The sequence below is a fragment of the Aphis gossypii genome, chromosome 2, assembly GCF_020184175.1.
Source record: "Aphis gossypii isolate Hap1 chromosome 2, ASM2018417v2, whole genome shotgun sequence".
Classification (NCBI taxonomy): Eukaryota; Metazoa; Arthropoda; class Insecta; order Hemiptera; family Aphididae; genus Aphis; species Aphis gossypii.
Window position 1 is genome coordinate 27,307,874 of NC_065531.1, and position 23,842 is coordinate 27,331,715.

General features: G+C 33.6%; 2 protein-coding genes across 5 annotated transcripts in view; both read right to left on the reverse strand.

Moving 5' to 3' along the window:
- The window catches only part of LOC114131900 (branched-chain-amino-acid aminotransferase, cytosolic), a 484,947-nt gene that overhangs the window by 440,271 nt on the left and 20,834 nt on the right, over positions 1-23,842 (reverse strand). The window lies entirely within an intron of this gene.
- Positions 1-23,842, reverse strand: part of LOC114131785 (teneurin-m) — a 199,025-nt gene that overhangs the window by 66,648 nt on the left and 108,535 nt on the right. The window contains exon 2 of one of the 4 annotated variants that reach the window (XM_050201294.1): positions 17,045-17,393. In XM_050201294.1, the coding sequence (XP_050057251.1) occupies positions 17,045-17,054 (10 nt within the window). In that variant the 5' untranslated portion in view covers positions 17,055-17,393. Of the gene's footprint in view, positions 1-373; positions 635-17,044; positions 17,394-23,842 lie in introns of those variants that run through there. The other 3 variants (XM_050201293.1, XM_050201295.1, XM_027997092.2) reach the window with 3 other exon arrangements.

Below are 23,842 nucleotides of genomic sequence, written 5' to 3' on the forward strand. Positions count from 1 at the left end.
TAACTCGATTTTACGTCCCGTTGGGCAATCGTTGATAGAAATGCATGTATGTATAATATTGTACATACAAAATTGATTTAAATCTCGCACATATATAAAACATAATATATTATTCCGCCGAGTTTCTTTCTTATTGATGTCTTGTACCAAAAAAAGGTATCATATAAATATTGACCCTAGTCCTCAACTCGCAAAGCTCCATCGTATCACTCACACGAAGTATACAGGCATTTCGATCTGCCAAAATTGTAACACGCCGGTCGATAAAAGTAAAACGGAGTTCTAACAATCATCGTTAAAAATCGACGAGTAGAGAGACGAAAATGATTTTTTAAAAATAAAAATAGACTGCCAAAAGCGTCGGATTGCTTACCATACGGTGGATATCCAAGTATCATGCTTTTCATCAATCACGGTGGTTAAGATCAATAGTAACAGTGAACATAGCACGATAAGCACGGTACGACAAATAATTTAACAAAAACGAAACGTAAACGGCGAAAAAAAATGAAAAAAAAAAAAATACACGAAACCCAAAACGAAACGAATACGACTTCGAGCGCAAAAACCACGACGACGAACTCGGTCGGAAGATGCGCACGGGAGGGCGACGTCAAACTAACTGACTGGATACACGCCGGGACGATGAACGGCGGCGGCGACGGCGGCACTGGTTTCGGCGGTGAGAACGTTAGTAATAATAATAATAATAATAATGCGAGGACTGCGCGGTGCGTGAGAGTGCGCGCGGGTCCCTCTCTCTTGTTGCCACTCGTAAAAACCGTCTCCCGTTTTGTACGCGGCAGAAGGGTGAAGACAAGTGAAACGGTCAGGGCGGGCGGGCCTGGTTCGGCGTAGTTCGGTGTGCTGTGGGTGTAGGAGAGGGGGGGGCAGTGGTGACAATGGCCAATGCTGACAATGTTCAACCGCGGTAAGACGAAAAAATCAAAAATAAAATCCTAAGTGCGTGTCTGGGAAATGTACATTGGTCAAGGGGAAGGGGGGGGGGTATACGGAAAAGATTTGACCTGCGGCTATTGGCGGTTTTCAAAAGCAGGAAAAGTAAAAAAAAAATAAGAACGACAACGAATATGATTTGGAAAACGTTTGTAAAAGTGTATACTATGCAAAAAAATAAAATTTCATAATATAATGAAAACGAAAAAAAAAACGTACATTTATTACATTGATATTATATTATTATTCGTTTTGCGCATTTCGAGCAGATCTTATTGAATAATTATTGTTCTAATTTATTATAACATTTGAATCCGATGAACAATACGAAACCAGACATTCCTCATAATTGCTAATATTGACAGTAATAATAATAATAATTGTTTGCTATACGATAAGATGATATTAATATTGTAAGCTATTATTCAGTATTCATTTGATGTTTCGATTCGTATAATTTATTATACATTAGTATGTATTATTATTGCTTTATTGTTCGACAATATATTATAAAAATACACCATAATAAATATATTATTAGTATTGGACACTTAAAAAACTGTAAAAAACCGATTCAAACATTTTTTGATCCAATTGTCATTTATAACGATATTCGTATAATGTTAACAATGACTTAAATGTGTATTTATGTTAAACCGGAAAAAACCACGAGACTAAGAAAACATTAATAATAGTAATTTAATTACGATAAAAATATACACGAACAACAGCATTAAATTATAATAAATAAAATACAATTTAATGGCTAAACATCCATTACCATAGTCCACAAAGAATGCAAAATAAACAGATGAACAAACAAAATGTATAATAAAACACAATATTGGTAATTGATTATATTTTAAAATAATATTTCACAAACGGGCTTTTAACTATTCATTTTTAATCCATTAAAGTGCATATTTTTGTTGTCGGTAGAATAAATAGTCGGTGTTCAATTCGCTCTGAAATGTACGAAATTGAAATGCTACACTGAAAAATCACATGTATTGTAGGTGCCCGGTTTGTGTATTTTATGAGCATAGATTAAAATAGTATATCATATGCACTAATCGTACTGTAAAAATTCAAACATCACACATGTCAAATTTCAGCTATAAACATTCGCAAATAATATATACTGTTCTTCCAATTTCGTACTTAAATTCAATAAAATGTTTTTAGGGAGAGCTGAGTAGTTTTACGGTCGCTCAAGAAGTAAAGAAAATGTTGCTGACGCACATTATTGTGTGTTTCGAGTGCATTTTCTGGCGACTAAAAACACCCTTAGGATCAGATTAGTGTTCGATAGCGATCCACGAGCATTTATTATTACCTGAACTGTCAAGGGGAGGAGGACACAAGGATATCTGTGGCTGATCTAGAAGGACACAGTCATGCGCCTCCTGTTGTAGCATAGAACACGTATACCGTGAAAAAAAGGAAGACCGTATCTGTGTAAAAAAAGCAATATATATATATTATATATTTTTATACGTTTTCTTTATTATACACACACACACACATATATATATATAAGTAAAGAGAAAAGTATAAGGCCTTTAATCCATGACGCCGGACAATGGGTCCGACACACGACCGATAATATAATGGAGACATCAATATTTTATCCAATATAACGGGCTGCAGTGTGCGTTGTATAAAATGCGATGCCACGCGATGATATCATCTGCAGCGCGCGAGCAATCGCGCTGTGTCTGAGCGTTTGCGAATTCGATATTTTCTGCACTTCGACATATGGGCCGCTATCGTCTTTACATTTTTTTATTTTATTTTTATCCGACATCTTTACCATAATAATAGGTCGTATGTCACAAAGATTGTGCGGCAGACGCGCATAATATACGCTTCTTATAATATTATTATTATTATTATTATTATTATTACGCGTTCACGGTGGAATTGAATAAAAAAAAAAAGTTTCTGCATGTGTGGGATTCACAAACCGATATATACTCCAAACCATTATCGTACTATTGTAGTGTATAAAAATAATGCGCTAAGAATTGTGTAGCGACGTGTTTGTGTCATACATTAGGCTTCGTCACTACTACATTATTTCGTATACGAATCTTATACCTCCTTTCGTCTTATTATACTAAAACTCGTTACTATTTTACAAGCTAAAGCTCATCACTTTCATTTGCACATATCATTATGTAAAGGTACAGTCGCTTATACCGTCGCTACCGCCTACCACTATCTTTACCACTCTTCACTTCAAAACCACACTAATCCGCATGTGATGCGTAGTGTATATTTTGTGTTGTAATAAATAAGTAAACACCAATAGCAATAATAAAATATATATATTATATACAACATTATATTATAAGGTTAGTCTGAGTTCAGTTTTGAAATCTCTCTGGCAGAAGATCGCTTTAATATTTAGACGGTCCGTCGGAAAGAAACAAAACCCGCTGGATACCTGGAGACCACTTAAAGGGTAAAACTGTAGGATGACAATAAAACGAATACTTGAGCAATTTCGCTGACTACTGAAAAAATAAAAGAAATACGAAACAAAAAGAAACTGTTTGACTACAGACAAACATGGGGGCTCAAAGGGTATCCAACTAAATGAAATACCATGGCGTAGGTACTAGCCACTAGGTATACTATTTAAATTGTATAATATTATATTATTTTTTCTCTGTCCTTTACTTTTATTAATTATTAGAGTTGAGCGAAGTGAGAACCCAGTGGAAAAAATTAAACTCTGACTTTAACACATATAATTTCACTAAAACCACATAGGTACTACAACTATAAAGAATACATAAATATTTATGTTTTTTTTATATCGCATTATTATTTCTATTAATGAAACATGGCGGTTTCTGCTTTAACCAACAGTATAAAATGTATTTTATTAGAGATTAATGTATAAATATAGCTGATTATAAATTAAATAAAATGAATATCCAACTCTATATTGTATGGATATTAAGAAGTATGTATTTTAACGATTACATTTTAAAATTTAAATAGCAATTAACAAACGAGGTACTGAAAAAACAAATTAAATATTATAATAATTATTGTGATGTATTTTTATTTTTAATAATAAATAATTATATCTCTAATTATACTTGTATTTTTATTATGTTACTGATTATGAACTAATGTTTAAAAAAACATATTATTTTACTTATCAACGTAATAGGTATAATACAGAAATAAAAGTTCTACTTTTGCAGTGTTCTTTTTTTATATTTTTCAACCCATACACATATACAGAAAATAATATAACCATGGCAATCGCGTTCTGCAGGACAGGTCCATCGATAAATTAGATTTCCAATCTCTATACGTAGATCCTATATGCGTATTATTTACGGATGTGACGGAATTTTTCGAAGCCTCCTCCGTCACCCCCACCACAAGTACCACCACTGTCACCAGGACTGCGAAAAACGGTCTGTTCGGATGGCAGGAATAAAATCGGGCTCACGTCATGGTCGGTAGGAATGAATGTGGGTAAGAGAGGTCGAATATTGTTGGACGGGTCATGAAATAAATGACCCGTAGAAAAGACCACCCCACCACCGCCAGTATTACTGAATTCAATCGGACGGGGCCACAAGAAAAATACCCTCTCCGCCGCTGGTCCGAATAATATCATCTCTCGACCTGCGTGTATCCCATTGCGAAGGCAATATCTCGAAGAAAAGAAAAAACCCTGCGGGAAAGGAGACGAGGAGGAAAAAAAAATAAAAACGGTATATAATCTTAAATGGAAAACCGATGATGGATGTTTGTCGGGATATTAGCATCGGATGGCCGACGAAGTGCAACCGGGAAAGAGCCTCTGCAGGTCGGGACGCGCGTGTGTGTGAGCTCACTCATCATCCGCATGTCATCGATCCATCATGTACCCCGGGGGTGACGACAAATCCGTAATCGCTGCGATATATACCCCTATCCGGGCAACCTTACCACCACCCGCCACCCAATCACTTGTATACCAGGACGATGCCGTTTTCATGCATTATATATATACAAAATATATGTGCCGTATGGGAGGACGACGCACCCTCGTCGAAAAAAAAAAAAACATTTTTTCTCCCTTTTTTGAATATTATGCACATTGTACACGCGTATGGCTGTGCCAACTCAGACGAAAACATATCGTTTGTAACCGATATTATTAGGGAGCCGAAACCTGTATGGATATTATTATTATTATTATTATTATTGTATTATGGATCCGCAATTGTGTTGGAGTGTAATATATGCCTGCAGCAGCAACTATGAAATAAAAACGAGTATGATGAGTGCGAGTGTGTTGGAAACTGTGAGACCGTCAGTGAGAGAGAGAAAAAGAGAGAAAGACAGAGAATAGAGAATAATACAGTCGACCGGCTGCCGGCGAGTTTGGTATAATACTATTATGTACATTTGACCACAAAAATGCAAAATGAGACAATACGTAATGTTTATTCAATAGTATCCTCACGAATTCGGCTTTAAACGCAAACATTTGAAAACATTTTAACCAGCGCGACAATATACTGCTGTTGTTGGAAAAATGCGTGACCGAGGGCCAAATGCACAATGTTATTATTATTATTATATTTGTTCTAAAATGTTCGCGAGAAAATCTTTTTACCCAAACAGAAAACGCTATTTTTACAAAATACAACAATCTTCTATAAAAAAAAATGTTAGGTTCATACAATGTTTAATGGTATAATTGTGTGTGTAATCGTAGTTGTTTTAATCACTGTGAACACGTACTACACGTATAATAATTACATAGTGTCTACGTTATTATCCGTTTTCACAGCACGCCGAACGTATAATATTATAATAACATATCGAGAAAATAATACAAACTCCAACAATAGCATAGACGGACAAAACAGTTTACAAACATCTTTTTATCGTTATTTTATTTTATTTTTTTTTTTTTATCTAATTTGTAACCACGTGCGGCCGTGTTATACTCGTCTTTACGGTTTAATGCATTTACAAAGAATCTGTTTATCTGTCATCTGTAGATATAGGTACGTCTTCCGATAAAGACTCACAAAATCTATTTAAAAAAAAACGAGTTGCCACAGTCATGTATTGTTTTTTTTTTTTTTGAGCACGTGAAATACATATAAAACTTGAATTTTACATGTCCTCGTAATATATGCGTTGGTGTAACAAATAGTGTTTTGCATAGTATAAACGCCACAACGCTTATTTTACGTACCTATGCAATAGTTGTTTGTGTAAAAATATTAATTTAAAATAAAAATATAATACATATCATTTCCGCGACTTCATTAAAAAATAAATACTATGTAGTCCTTGAAATAGACAAAAAGAAAAATGTTCTTCAAAAGACCTAAGTGTATGCATTAACCTACTTGCATTTAACACAAATTATTTTTAATTATCTCGGTGGATATTTTCAACATATCATTAAAGGCATTTTTATTTTTATTATTATTAACCATGTCCTTCTGCTTATTCAATAGTTTTTAATTTCTGTAAAATTCAAATTATATTTAAAATCAAAGATAAATACATACAAAGTACATACTTAGTATACAAACAAAGTTATAAGTTATTGTCGTATTTATTATTTCTAGCGTTATTATAGATGATTACATTTTAACCATGAAATTTTGATATTTTGTCATTAATTTATTTTAATGTGTGACTTTAAAGTTAAGACAAAATATTACTCAGAAAACATGAGTGTTATCAAATTGAGATACAGCAGTGAAGTTTAAAGTTTAATGATGTGCCATTCTACGTAGCCGTTGATTTTCGTTTTAAAAATATAATATCAAAGATAAATATATACACTCGTTGCACAGGGACATTGGAATTTGCAAGTAGGTAGTAGGTATATGAAAATTGCTAACACGTGTACGTACGTATATTATGCAATATGCTTTTATAAAAATTAAAACAAGCGTGTAGTTAAGCCTTTAAAATGGAACGGCGCTCGCTTAATTTTCAAATTTTTATTACGGCTGACGTAAATTTGTAATAATATTATTATGTAAATTTTATATTTGTTTAACAGCATACACAAATAAGCGAATACGTGAATAGGTATACGCGTATGCCATTTGTTGTGTGTAGCGCTTTTTACCAAGTGCGTTTGTGTAACTAGAAATTTGCATACATTAGAGGGCAGTTTGGAGAATCGTCAGAATGAAAATTAATTTAATTAAAAAGGTAGGAGCTGGTGGCGATAAAATATGAACACTTGATGTTTGATTTTCTACCCCTTAACCCGATGGTGATGAGCAATATGCACGGGAAACCAAATGATGGCGTGATGTTTTATCTGCTAGGTAAATAAATAATAATAACGAAGAAAAATAAACAAATGACAAGGCGTTACCTATGTATATTTTAATAATATCGTACGACGACATTGTTGCGTGCTCGTTCGCTGCTGCTAACCGAACACGTTTTTATTTTTTTGTGCTCAGATCACAATAATTGCAAGTTTTTTTATTTTTTACAATATCATTCTATCTTTCGATCTATGCGTGTTTATTCATTTTTCTCACTTAGTCTGCGAAACGACTCATTACTCCTGGCCGGAACTCTCGTGCGCCCGTTGTTCCCCACAGACTTTTGCGCGTGCAAACAACCGTGATTGCCATTACCCCTCGACATCTCGAGTCTATGAGCCAGTGTACAGGTATCAGGGAAGGCGCCAGCATAACGCAAATCCCCTATCACTGAGTGCGTAGTCGTGGGTCACCATCGTCCGTTTATAATAACATGAAGCGTTTACTATAGCTAGGCACCGGACGTTCGGTCGGCACTGCTAAAGCATTGACGTATATTGTACGTCCGGTCGGTTCCGAATCGGATCTCCAGCCGACAGCGCCAAGTCCACAGTAGTCATTAGTCCGTCGTCCGCCGCATGATGGCCGACCGTGGTGAAGACGGCGCAATGTGCATGGTATGCATATTATTATTATAAATATACACTTTAGGCGATTACAATATTATTCACTCGTATATAATGTATAATATGTAGAATACGTACACAATGGACGACCGTGAATCGACGATATTTTTAATGGCGGCATCACAAAGTCCCCATTCTTATATATAAAATGCGTTGACGTCGCTATATATTGTAATTTGTCCTATAACAGACGACTGCTTGGATAAAATAAAAAAAATAATAATATCATTTGCATAGACAAGTACCTACGTCTCGAATGATTGTCGTTACAAATGACACGCGTATAATGAAGTAAGCACTTGACAATTCGGTAGGTACCTATGCATCATATCTAAGGGGATACTAGCAAAATTCATTGCGTATGTAGTATCGAAGATTGTACAATAATAATATGATGCTTGATCATAACAGTATTGTATTTCATAAACAAATCGTAAGTGGTAACCAATAAAAATAAATTATCGATTTAAATAATAAAAATGCAATGGTTTCTTAATAAAATATCGTATGTATATATTTATAAATGATTTTTGTCTTTATCATAACACATCTATCTACATCACGGATATTCTTAACGGTAATAATATATCGCATTGTTTGCAACTTACGCAGTGACTGTTGCTAAACCACGAACGTGGAATGTTCTCTTGTATCATTCATTTTGTAGATTTATCTATATGATTTTAAATACATTAGCCTGAGGCCGATGTAAATTTTAGTATTAGTGTACGCTATAATACGTAACGGCCAATGCACGCAACTAATTGCGGTCGTTTCAATCCAGACATAAATGTTAGATTGTCGTAAGATATTCGTCAAGTTTTATGGACAGCTGTACATTCTGTCCTATACGTATTGATTTTCAATCTATAAATGTTAAATACTAGGTATTATTGACCTCGAATGTTGAAACAATATACCCAAGTATTTTATGCAGCCACGACATTACAAACATATGACTGCAGTAAACATATTATATAAAATATTTTAAATATCTCCTACGTTTCGATGAAATGAATCGTGTGAAATAGGACCGCTCGACCTGAAGGTTCGAAACGTTTTATTTTAGAACTAGCATATTATAGCATTCGAATCTAAGCTACCGCGTTCGTATTCAAATAATTACGTTTGTAATATAGTGGTCGTCATCGTATCGCCTGCGAGGACTATCGACACTGCAGTGAACGCTCACAGAACGACCGAAATGATTATGGAATGAAAACGACACGTTTTTAAAGGCCCCGCGGGACCGTAAAAAAAAATACAAACCACACGTTTATACATATATATACAACAATATAATAAAATATGAAAGGACTAAAAAAAAAAAAAAAAAATGATAATAATAACGACTTAAAGGCGGTTCTGGCAGACGGCACTCTAAACACTATGCACACATATATACACAACGTATTACATATACATATATTTATATTATATGTATAGGTACATACGCGTGTATATAATAACGCCGGGATTCGGGTTAAATCCACTTAAGTATTCAATAAACCGTCGTTGGCCCGCCGAGATAATGACAACATGCATACACATAATATACGTATATAATATATATATAAAAAATCACATATACATTTACTACGTGTAGTAGTATAAATGAGTATGTATGTGTGTCTGTGTGTTAGTATATATGTGTGTGTGTGGGCGTGCGGATTCGGTTCTGGAATGACCCACGGCTAACACCCATTATACGCTGCAGGAATATTATATACGCGTGTACCGTGCGTTTGTTTCGTTTTTCTTCTGAATTGTTAGTAGTAGCCGGGTCTCTTTAAAATTACCAGGTAATCGATACACCGGTGCTCCAAAACGATAGGCGGGCACGAATGATAGTCTGAGGGCCACATCTGCAACAGCTATTCCGTCCGTTTTTATTTTTTCTTCTTCTTTATACTTTACACCCCTTTCTACCTGTATATTAGGACTAAAGACAGGATAAACTCCCTCTGACGACCTACGGTATTCGTAGTGCTGTATAAACGTGGTACGTGCGTTTATAGTAATGATTGCTCACGACTGTACCTAGGTATACTTAATAACGGCAGTAGTAAATATTTTTCGGAGCCCGGTGCGGCGAAATTAGTGTTATTTGTTCTGAAAACGAAATTTGGGAGGGTCAAATAAAACGTGAAATTAGATTATAATATTGTATTAAATACACCGGTTGTATCGGTATGTGTGTGTGTGTGTATTTAATGTGGTAATCGTTATACGCTATAGATCCATGCACACTTGAAATATAATATATAAAACGATTGGTCTTTATGATTAAAAAAAAAAAATACTTCAACCACTATACTCTTTGGGTTATAATATAATATTATTATTTATAAAGATATAAAAATAACTCGGTATTTATGTAATGTATTGGTTTTCATATGATTTTTAATTTCTTGCACTCGGCACCGCGACGTATTTTATGTTTTTTATAAACACTATCCTCCATACGACTATTATAATATACACGATGCCGATAAAATATAATATCCGATTCATGGATAAATTACAGGGAAATCATCACAATACTGTAATTAAATGATTCTAGTCAAAGTTCCATCATAATAATTTTCAATAACGGCTATTAATAGGACACACAGACATAAACAACACATGTTAAAAAGTTTCCACTCGACCGCATATTATATATTATTATTATTATTATGACGTATATAGCCCAAGGATGTTGTACCTGCCTATATTAGTATACGTATATGCGCTACAGCAGCAATCAAAAGTATTAAACGGATATCATATAATATATTACGTATATGCACAACACATAACATAATATATAATATAAAACTTTAAAAAACCCATATTGCGCTTATACAAACCAATATGAAAACTTTTGTCATAAGATATAAAATATATTATATAATAGTAATCGTGATGTGACGTATTCAAACGTGATGGAAAAATAACGCGTGGTACGGAATCTGCAGTAGTTTCATCGAAGAAATATCATCACAAGAAGTAAGTTTATATATTTTTATTGGTATATAACATGAACGTAAAACCATAGTATAATAATTATAAAAAAATCTATTCTTTCGTCGTTTTAACAGGTTGGTTTTACGACGATAATGATAAAAAATAACAATTAGATTATTATATTATTATATGACTACGTTCCATAGGTTTATAATGTCACAGGTATTTTACGGCTAATTCGTCGCTTTGATTAATCGCTTTTAATTAGCCATCGCAGACGCTGTCCTGTCCTTAACCCCCTCCCCCCTGAAACGTCTTTCTCTTCGCCCCCGCATGTTGGCGGTCGCCACACGCGGGGTGTACGATGTAGTTGGCTGTTTTAAACCGTCCCCCCTCTCGGTTTTGGCGATTTGTTTACGACCGAAGACTAATATCATCGCACACTGCTGCAGTATAGTTGTAGTGCGAGTCGAGCGAGACTATATATACGGTTCACGGATTGGACGAGGGCGAGGGTTATACGAGTTTTATTAGTTTTCGCATTTGCACATTTCGTTATAATACGACTATATAAAAATAATAGTAATACACAGTCCCATTATAAAAAGGCGTCGACTGCGGCTCCGGAACATTTGGCGACATTGGAAACGCGTTTCACCAAGTCCCCGTATTATTAGGCATAAATCAGACGGCTGCAGACTTACGGAGCGGTCCAAATAATATAATTTGAGTTCAAACGCAATGAGAATAACGGGGGAACTGCGGCGTCGGCGTAGGTGCTTCACAGAAGTAATCCGGACCCTCTGTCGCGCGTTTCCGGCGCGGTGAATCAGCCCGCGATATATTATATAATATGTATATATGCGCGAGGACGACTGTAGAAAATTCATCTGTGACAATCAAATCTCCCCCACATGTGCTTATAGTAATATCGCGCGAATTACTCAAACCCACATATCGACTGTCATTGCTCTGAAAACGGTTTTTATTCGACCTTTTTAAGACATCGTAATTTATATTATATTTTTACGACTACCGCACATATCAATAACGATAATGTAACGACTATGCGCAGATAAAGTGAGGAAGATTAAGGTTTCACTATTTATTATGATGTGTTTTTTTTTTTACTTTTCATTTTTTGGCATGGTGAAATGTTCGCGAAATCATACCGTTTACCATTAGGAATACGTTATATTTTAGTGTATTAGGTTTAGGAACTGGTATTAAATGTTACAGCGTAGGTACTCTGTTTTACGAAGCCCTAATAGGTAACTAAGTAATGAAAAAATCATAATCTAAAGATACTGCTTAACTTATACACATTTGCTAGTCGTCAAAGTTCACAGTTAATGAAAGTTTTAGTTTTATTAATTATACAAAATAAAAAAATATATACCTATAAATTGTATACCCACTGCTTTGCTTATGGGGAGTATAGGTATCAAATTGTAATGGTAAATATAATATTTAATATTATGAAGTTGAATTATCAATAAATAATTAATATGGTAGATTCAACAATTTATCATTTAAATTCTTTGGTAAAATTCTCCAGGGTACACTCTATACATTACAGGATTCTCAGATTATATATTATTTATTTATATTATTCAAAACTTTGCCGAATACTTTCAACTGTTCGGTTGGAATTCTCCCGGTGAAAATCAAAAACAAAAATTTGATAGTCGGTATCTGCGATGCTTGGTTATACGGACGTATACTTCGTTATAATTATATACGTGTTGCAATGTATAGGTATATAAATAAACCGTAGTCGGGGAGGCTGTAGCGCAAGAATTTCCGAATACAAGGAACGATTCACGGTAATATCCTTAAATTACCGAGTGTTTGAACTCCGTCGGGCCGAACTACAGATATTATAATATTATTTAATCTGAATATATGATGTTGCATATCCGATTCAAATACATTAGGTGTTGAGTATTTTTAATATTCATGTCGCGTTATTGTTGGGCTTAGAGTTGTCAGGCCTTACCCTGCGTACCCACGTACCCACACGCGTACCTTACCTATACCCAGTACCCACGCTTTTAGAATGATAATAATTTTAGGGCGTATAGAAACATTAGAAACTGACGTGTCTGGTACTCTGTTATAACGTTGTTTATATCATATTATTAGAACTTAATTCATACTTATAATACATACCTACAGAAAATGGATTTCTATACAGCGTATGTTTTTTCAATAACGCATTATCTAATATCTTACGCTGTTAAATACTAGGTATACATTATTATATAAAACGCACGTACAAAATAATAAATATCCTATAAATCTTTGTTAGTTTTTTTTTTATAGATTATTTAGAAAATATTTTCTTAGATCCTTAAATGGAAACCTGATTTAAAAGATTTACTATAAGTCATACAAAAAATTGTACTTTTATACTTATATTAAGAGCTTTATACTAAATGTTTAAAACTTTTATTTTATTTCATCCATTCTAATTTACATATTATTTATGATATTTGTAATAAACTCAAGTCATTCTTAAGATATACAATATACATGTTATAAGCATGTATATATTATTCTTTATTCCTTTCCATTTTATAAAAACTTGTTGTCGCTCTTGCAAAAGTTCATGTTCAGAATTTTGAATAATTCAGTCAGATTTGTTTCCCTGTGCCCTATTTATTTTCGCCAACAACAAATGCACTATTAACCATTAGGAGATTAAACGACACGGAACCAAAGGTTATTTTGAAAATGACGGTATGCAACTTTATAGCAATATACACTATTACACCATATAGTATATATAGGTCGCGGTGGATTTTCATTTTTCCTCGACGACGTTTTATATTTTACATAGGTAGGTATAGGTATACTATAGTGGTAAAATATTCCACGGGCTCGTGAGCACACCCAGACCGCCAGACGCCCTAATAACTGACTCGTGCGACATTCACTATATTATTCGCTATTGTTCGTTGATTAGTGACGCTCAGAACGTTTCCGATTGTGTACATTTTAATATTATACAACGGCGTACTTAGAAGACGTACCTATAATAATATAATAATCGTTTCGAAGGAGTGTTTATTATTTTTTTTTTTTTTTTTTTTTTTTTTTTTAATAATAAAATAACAGTAAGAAAAATATGAGATAAAAGGCTTGCTCGGGAGGGGTAGCCAGGAACTATGCAGCGCGTTGTCGTGAAATGGAACTACGCCCATAACCACTAAATCAATTCGGTCGGGAGAAGGTCCACCTCGGCTAATAATAATTATTGTCGAGCCATGTGCACCGCAGCTATATACGCCAGCCAGCGCATAGGTACTCGGAATGCATTATTTATCATGAGGACGTGCTCGCACACGCTCGTGTGTGTACGGTTGTAATTAATATCGGACAATTAACAATATCTGCCCATCTCCGCACATACACACACACGGCCGACCCGGTGACCCGGCGCTGTCGCGGTTCACGACGGGCCACGGACGGACACGGGAGACGGTGCGTGGCGGAGGCACCGTGTTGTTGGCATTCTCGGAGAGGACGATAGCGTATTACCGTACTACGGTGTTGTCGGGCAGGAAAGGGAAGAAACAGAATTTTCATTACCCATCGCGATGAATACCATCGCACTACGAACAGGTCGGGGCCGATTACACATGGGCGTGCCGATCATAGTCGGATGCGCGTCTTGAACAAATATCACGTGGATATATTAATATATTATATATAGATATATATAATGCATAACGATAATAATAATATAACATAATATATTATAATAGCATTGTTGTAGTTGCGGGGTCGGTGGCATAGCGCGGTAAATTAATTGTGTATCGCCCAGGATGTCGGAACGTTTTTTTCCAGACAATAACCAATCGGGTGGTTCCGAAAACACGAACTTCGTCTTTGATAATCGAATTTATATATAGCGATTGCCGGTTCATATACTATTACCTACTACACAACACTATATAATATTATGTGTGGCGTCTGCCGCCGGATCTTCCGAAAAGTTTCCACTATGAGCGTATACGTATAGTCAAACGTAATAATATATTATTATACACAAAAACAACAAAAACATTCTTAATTAGATTTTTATCTATAATTAGATTTAATGACATTATTACATAGTGCATGTATGTATATATACTGCAGTATTCCGCCGGGAATTGTAATAGTAAATTGTTTTAAAACTTTGGTCATTTTTTTTTTTTTAAATTTTTATTTTTTTTTATTACACCTATACATACACTTCAGTTCGGTCGCGGATGGTAGTGTGTACAATAAATACCTTAAATGGCATATCCAAATGCGTATAATGTGCACATCTTCAAAGTTTATTTGGGCAATATATTACAGTTATTTCTGCACGCAAAGCTTGTATAATAATAATATGTGTGTACGAGCAGCTGCAAGGAACCGAGAACGAAAATTAATACTAATACTAATAGCTAATGTACGTTTGGTAATTTAAATATAAATAGATGGTATAATAAAACTATAAACTTTAAATTAGTTGGTTAACGAGTAAATGCGTGGTGTATACGCGATGTATACGTTAAAACGATTCGGCATAAATGAAATGTGTAACTATTCCCTTGCTTATTCTTTTTTTTTATTATTATTATTAAAACGAGTTAATAAAAAGTGATAATAGTTATGACTTTATGAGATTCATTGAACGGGGTTAAAGACCTCTATTAAAATTTAATTTGTACGATTTAATAAAAATATTGTATATACGATTGAAACAATAAAATCATTTTTAACGTCATTTATCATATATCATACATACGCATTGAATTAGATAGCTTAAAATTAACAATATTATTACTTCAAACTTTATGAGCTTTTCGTGAGTTCACGATTCAAATTTTCGTCGTAAAAAAGGCGTACAGAATCATTTTCGCATACGACAGTATTATTGCACGTATACAATATATATATATCGGTTTAATAATATTTTCGGATATCTATTTTCAGAAGCGACCAAAGACCCGACGGTGTTTTGCAGGTGGCAGCAGAGGTATCCACAATATATTATATACCTATACAATATAATAGTCTCCCTAAACTCGATAATAATAATTATTACGGTAGGAAGTATCCCGGTCCGAAGGCGGTGGACGGGGTAGCACGTGAACTTTGTCTGCCGGCTTTTGTTCGGGACGATTCGCCCGGTGTTAACGCCCGTCCCTTCTTATTTATTATATATAGGTGTATATATAATAGATATACAGTGTATACACGGTCGGACCCGGTGCGGCCAGGAAATGCGCTTTGAACCTCACCTCATCCCCGCCGCCATACTATCGCCGCCCAAAAACCTCGTGTTTCCTCACTTGTCCCCCCCCGCACATACTCACACTCTCCCGAAGACCCAGCACCTCCCCCGTCTATTTACTATATATACATTATGTTCGAGACCCTCGTCCATCCGACCGCGACGGAGTCGTGTAATAATATAACGAAAGCCGATTGTAAACTACTACTACTACTACTACTACTACTAGTAGTACTATATACTATATACTGCAACTACTCCGCGGGCAGAGAGCGATAAGAAGCGGTAGGTAAAGTTCTATTATCACCAGTTCGTCGAAAAAGGTAAGTTGTAAATTGTATACCCACCTATAATAATAAATCTATACGTTATAACCACCCAACATATACATATACAATCATTATGAATACACGAATATTTTGGCCAAACAACGTGATTTTAACACGATCGCGATTATTACCTATTATTATTATTGCCGCCGGAATTTGAACGCCGGCCGGCTAAACCGTATATATTTTTAAACACGGGCACATGTGTATACATTGTACATTTTTATATCGGTTGAACATTTAGGAAATTTACTCGGACATAAAACCGTTCTCGAAGGTTAATACAGAAAAAGCCGGTCGAATAACAATTACTTTTAATTAACTGTAAATATACAACAACTTTACAGTAAAGCTTTGTGTTACGGTCGAACACGCACACGGCATAAATGTAACGCTTAGACCGTTTTTTTTTTTACGTATTTATTTGCACAAGCTAATCACGAAACTATTAAATTGCTCGGTTTAGAAGGCAGTTAAAAATATATATTATATTATAACGACTTAACACAATATCGTAATCACAATAATAATAATAATAAAAAAATATTGCATTGCACACTGTAAAAATAGTATAATTACCGTGACTCATATCTCGATTCGTGTGCGATGTCTACGTTTTATAATGTGAAGTACACATTGGCGGTGCTCGATCCGATCAACGTATATTATATGAAAATAATGATATAATAGCGGCCCGGCTACTACTGAATTACATGCACGTCAAACCGTTTCGCCGACATAGGCTTAGGGTGGTGCACCGCGAGTTGGCGTAAGCATATTATTATTATCATTATACGATATAATAATATAATGTTTGCACAGGATTAACGAATAGGTTTTGCTCGTTTTTCTTATTTATTTTTATTCCACCACCATCCGAGAATCAGTGTTTGTGCTCTGCTACTTCGCTCGCCGTCCCCGTCACACACTGCACATAATATTATATACGTATTATTATTATTATTTTTATTATTGCTTACGCATTTTAATGATAAATAAAATAACCAGCGTATCTATAGTAAACATTCCAATGGAGTCGTCGTCGTCGCCATCGTCTTCTCGGTTGCGGTCATATTATAATATAATAACAATAATATTATCGCCATTCGTCGGTGTATACCTACCTATCGTTTTCTGCGGGAAGGTGTATCGGGTGTTTGACAACGAACAATACTCGTTACGCGTTATTATACTTATGTACATAGGAGATAGGTCGTACTTATGCGATGTACAACCGAATACCTGCAGTGAACCATACCGGTTCCATCTACCGCAGTGTATACATTATTGTAATATGTCTACTAACTGATATATTGTCTAACTAACTCCTCTCGTTGGCGTGCATCGAGTTCAGGATTAATGCCGACCGCAGCCCGTAATATTATAATACGCAAAGCTATAGTGTTACGCACGTGATTACCGCAAAACGATTTTCGATCTAATGAGATCGCCTCGTTGTAGTTGTATTATGTTATAGTTCCTGTGTTCACTGGTTAAACGTTAAAAGTATTTATTTGTTATTTTACTAGACCACATTATCTATATCATTACGTATTATAATATAGTGTATTGTGTATAATATTATACAACTACACGGGCTCGAGGCAATAAAACGTTGAACGATGTACGTCAATTCCAGTTGAAAATTGTGAAAATTTTTAACATTTTTTTTAAAAAAAAAAGTTGCAATAACTATTGTTGATTATTATAATACACTGACATGAAATTATTTGTACGTGTAATGATTTTTCATATACCTACGTTAAGCTTGTAATACGATTAAAGAATATTAAAATTTATTTTGTATTGAACATTTAAAAAACGAGACATAAACTTTTATATTCATAAAATAATCTATTATTGGAGTAGAAAACAAAAGAAATTATTAACGTTCAAATAAGAATGGCGTTGTTTGTTGCAGTTGACTACCAAAAAGTCCGTGCCTTATTATTATATAATTAAGTAAAAGGAAAAATATTTTTGCTCAAATTAATTTAATAAATAAAAGAAAATATAATACTGATGTAGTGATGTGTTGAATAATTTATGACTCAATTAGTATAACTATAAATCATGATTTACCTCGAAAATAAACTTTATACTTACTTTGGAGGTAACTATCAATATTAAATAATAATAATAACATTCCACTTTTCCTTCGTATAATTACAATGTAAATGTAATAAGAATTGTTCACTTAACAACAATTGATGGTGATTATCACAAAAATAAATATACATGAAATCTTAAACTATACATTAAGTCATTCAGTTGTCCACAATATTATAAAACTTTATGAATAGCAGCACATGAAAATAGGTTATCTGTTTACAGCATAGTTGCAGAACAATCACAAATACAACAAATCCAACTAGTAAGTACTTTTATGCTAAATAATAGCCAATAATTAAAGTATTTTGAATGAAATTGATTATATTATTAGAAATATATAGTAATGATAATTATTGTATTTTATATTCTGAACGGAGCAATGGAAAATATTATATTGGTTTTACAATGTGCGTTTTGTTTCTGAAAATTATCTGATCATCTGCAACTTCTATGGAGTTTTCTATTAGAATATGGATCTAGTTTATACTTTGATAGAAACAAAAGAAGAAATTTCCTAATACTCGAAAAATGGGAAAAAGTATAAATCATTTTTGCTAATAATTAAATTTTTATTTTTTTAATTTCATTACAGTGAACAACTCAATTTTGAGATTCACTCAATGTCTCTATACCTATAATTAAGAAGTTACTTTCCCGCTTTTTAATTATTATATTAAGTTAAATTATATTCAATTGTTATTAGTTGTATTTAATACTATAATAACTTTTTTTTTATCTAAATAAACATATATTCGAATACTTTTAAAAAATATTTAGAATACCGGACTTTTTAACTTTAGTTTTTTATGCTTCAGACTTTTTACCTGGACTTTTTTCCTAAGACTTTTTTTGTTATCAAAGACTTTTATCACGTTTCGTTTGTTATAAACCAATTAGAATAGCGTACAGTTTCTAGAAAAAAAACGACAAATAACAACAACAGAATACATAAATGTTCTTTTAGAATACATAGTACTGGAGTGATTAAATTATACAAAGAGTTTTCATACAACTACGCAATACAAAGTAATGCAAATTTTAAATTTATTGATTATTTTAATTATTTCGGATAACTGTCATAGTTCAATAAAAACTAGAACAGTATAAAATATAACAATATTATTAATGAGCATAATAACCACGTGAAACCAGAAAAAATATAGTATTATATATCATATATTGGATAATAGTTATGGTAAAAAGGCTTTAATAGTAATGACTTTATCTCAAAACATGTCTAATTATCACTATGATAAGTACATAATGTTTGACCTTAGTCCTCAATAGTTATAATAAGAGAATTGTGACATAAATAATGATGATTTTATCAATAAAAATAAAATGTGACTCGGCGAGCAATGAACTTACGCACGTGGGCATTATGTTTGGTCTAAATAGTAACAAGCCTGTAGTCTGTACATTAGGTACGTAGACAATAATCAAACAAATCGGATTGACAAAAGCTGAATAATAATAATAATAACGAGTTACACGAATTTAAGGAATGTGAATATTATTTTATAAATGACACGACCATTAGGACGAGGTGATTTTTTTTTTTTTTGTGGCATTCATTTGCGGTGGCAGAGACAACTCCATGATATTCGTCGCCCACAATAGGAATATTCAAGTACCTGAGCTAGACCCGCAACGGAAAAAAAAAATATTAAGAAAAAATATCAGTCTGCCCAGCTCTATATATTATATGCCGGCGTTTCGTTGTCGCGTCACTCACGTTTTCTTCGTCCGATTTAATAGTAATTTTTATTTTTCATCTCACAATGGCCCCAGGTAGGTCTATAGAGGTATATGTTTATGATTGTAGGTGAGGAGAGGAGGGCCGGAGAGAGGCATCCGTGTGGCTTTTTAAATAATGAAATAGTAATAACAATAATAATAATAATAATAATAATAATAACTCGGCGGCAAATAGGCCGGTGCTGATGCTGTTCCAGCACGGTCTCTGCTAATGAGCTGTTAAGAGCGTTTAGGAGCGGTTTCGTCTGATGGCAATACATCAAATAAATGAGACAACCGGCAGGCTAGTGGGCCGGACAGCCACTGCCTTCGCCGCCGCCGTCATACACAAAGAGCGTGTGTATGTATGTATAAATGTAACATAATATAATACATATTTAATATAAAATTGCTGTATACGAGAGCAACTCAAAATTGGTAGTACCAATGCGATCTACGATAATGTTTTTGTCAGACGGTATATTTTATTATATGTACAGTGCATAACTCTCTATAAGAAGTATCACGCGAGATAAACACGCGGTAATATTCCAAACACAACGAAGACGACGACGACGATGAACGGCCCAGCCGCAGCGTAGGTGGTTGTCTGCTGGATTCGACGACGGCGACGGCTCTGCGCACACTGCGCATAGACCATTTACAAAAAAAAAAAAAAACAGTAATATAATATCGCCTGGTCCGGACAATAATGTATATTTTAACATCTTCAAAAAAAAAAAAAAAAAAAACTGGTTATTTATTTATTTATTTTTAGCGTTTTGAATAATATGAACGCAACGATTTATATGCGAATATTCAAAGGTGTCAGACAAGAGTGGACCTATACGTATACGACATATATTGTTATGCCGGTCTCTGCTAGTGGATCATTGAAAATGTAAATAAAAACACAATTGCCAATTGAAATTCATTTCGTCGAATTAACATAAATTTTCGAAAGAATAGGTAACAAATCAAGAACACTGTTATATCGTACGTATTATTGTTCGAATTTAAATAAACTTCATTCAATTATTTTTAAATAAATTTGAATTCCGTTCAATTAAAAAACACACTCACAACTATTATACAAATATACCTACTCAAAATACTCATGTTTTTTTCGACATGTGTTTCAAATATAGTATCAATGTTATACGTATACGGGACATGTACTATAGGTACCTATATTATATGTATGTATTTTGTTGCGTGCGTACGTGCGTGCGTGTGTAATTCTACTGTAAACGCAACTCTATCACAAAGACAAACTTTCCAACGGTTTTCTTTACTAAGAAAATAAAGTTGGTAATGATTTTATCAAGACAACTTGTTTTTATCACAAAAACACAAATGTATACACGAATTTAATCAACATTGTAATGCGTATTAAAAGTTTCAAGACAATTGTATCGCCTGCAGTTATATAGTATCTACCGTATTGTATATAAAGTATTTCAACTTATAACTCATAAGACACATCACAATAAGGTTGTAATAGAAATCATCTAAATTGTCATACAAATTAAACAGTTATACAATACAATCATCAACTATATCGTACTATATAATATATATATATCCGTGTAGATCGTGTTACAAAGCCACGATAGTATAATATTCTACGACCTTTGCGCGTGTTGTATTATGAAATCATTAATTTTATTATTCGAAAAGATTATTTCAGTTTTTTTGAACATAATACTACCTATACTATTATAATGCACATATTGTGTAGGTGGCTATGCATTTCAGCAGTTATAGGTAGCGCGCACGTTCGACCGGAAAAGAGTTCCTTTGAGATGGTTCGATACAATGCAGTGCGTTAGCAGCTATATACACATAATATATAGGTACTATATATGTATAACCATTTCACATTCACTATATTGGCGTTGATGTGGATGTGGTGGTGGCGCTTGTTCTCGCATGAACTGCCGAGGTAAATTTTCTTAAATAATAATAATAATAATAAAAAAAAAAATAAAACTGAAAAAAATACCGTCGCCTTTGTGTACGTGCATGAAAAGAACAGACCGCAAAACGCTCTCGAATAAATGACTCGGTAAAAAAATGCTTGTGAGTATGAAAATGTTTCGAATAAGGAATATATAGCTAGCCACACACAGCGACGGCGGCGCACGGAATAAAAACGATTAATACGTCGTAAGACCCGAGCACTTTGCTTGTGTAATAACGATCGTAAAAAAAAAAAAAATGAAAAACATGTATACGAACGCGTTATGTAATATCAACATCATATATATATATATATATATATATACTCATCCTGGGCCTTGTTTAATGGACCATAAAATCGCGAACGGTCGATTCCTGCCTTTTAGCACGAAATCCCGGGCGACCAATAATGGGAGCTCTTCGATAATAGAGAAATATGATAAAAAAAAACCTCAGGGCTCCCTAAGCTTTTTTATGTGATCAGTTGACTCGTTTCCTCAGATAACGATTGTCGTTTACAATATTATTATTTTTCGCGTTTTAAATCCAAATATACGACGACAATATTACTATCTGCAGAAATCAATCGTTGCTGCGCCGTATAATAATTATTATCATTGTATATTTTATACAATATTATTAATATATGATGTTAATATGTTATAATTATAAACTAGTGATTTATGATGACAATGCGAGAGTATCGCTTAGGTGTCCGAAAATATATTATTTTTGTTTTTTGTGATTATTATTATCATTATTAATAGCAGCTCCTGTGCACTTAACCGGTCGTTGGTGTCAGCGGCCCCCGGAGCGAACGTGTTCGTCTTAAACACGCCATAAAATATACGTGTACATTATTCATTTTTATTAAAAAAAATTCCACTGGTGAGTTTATTATTAATTGTATAACGCATATATGTATACTAAAAAAAGGTATGGGATAACTTACTATCTTATTTAGTCTTTGTCTTAACAGTCATCAGTCTAGCATTTCAGTAGTAAGGTACAAATTAAATGTTTCGATTGTTTCGAAAACATTTAAATTAGCAGAATAAATGTGATCGAGATCGATTAAAAAACGTTTACAATCGGATATTGATTATACGTGGAATAAAGAGTGTGACGAGTGTGTTCGATTAAAAAAAAAATAATAATAATAAAATACAATAACATTAGAAATTCATCAAACGTAAATACTGAGTATTATTGTTTCGTAGAAATGCACTCATTATTCGTTTGTAACATGACCAATTAATATTAAATATATTATTATTATACTTTGAATTGTAGGTGTACACTAATTTATTGATAATCGCAGAACACGTCAACAAAGGTATACGTGATGGTGATAAAATATCATTTTAATAATATCGTACTTGTTTTATTTTCAAAGGATAATCAAAAAATGTATTTAACAATGGAACAGTTTTTTTTTTTTTTTAATTCAATAAAGATATTTTTATCGGAATATTGTTTAAACGATTTTTTTCATTATATTTTCCATGATGACGGTTCGAAGAAAGCACCTCAATATTATTTCATTTGACTTTTATAACATGGTTG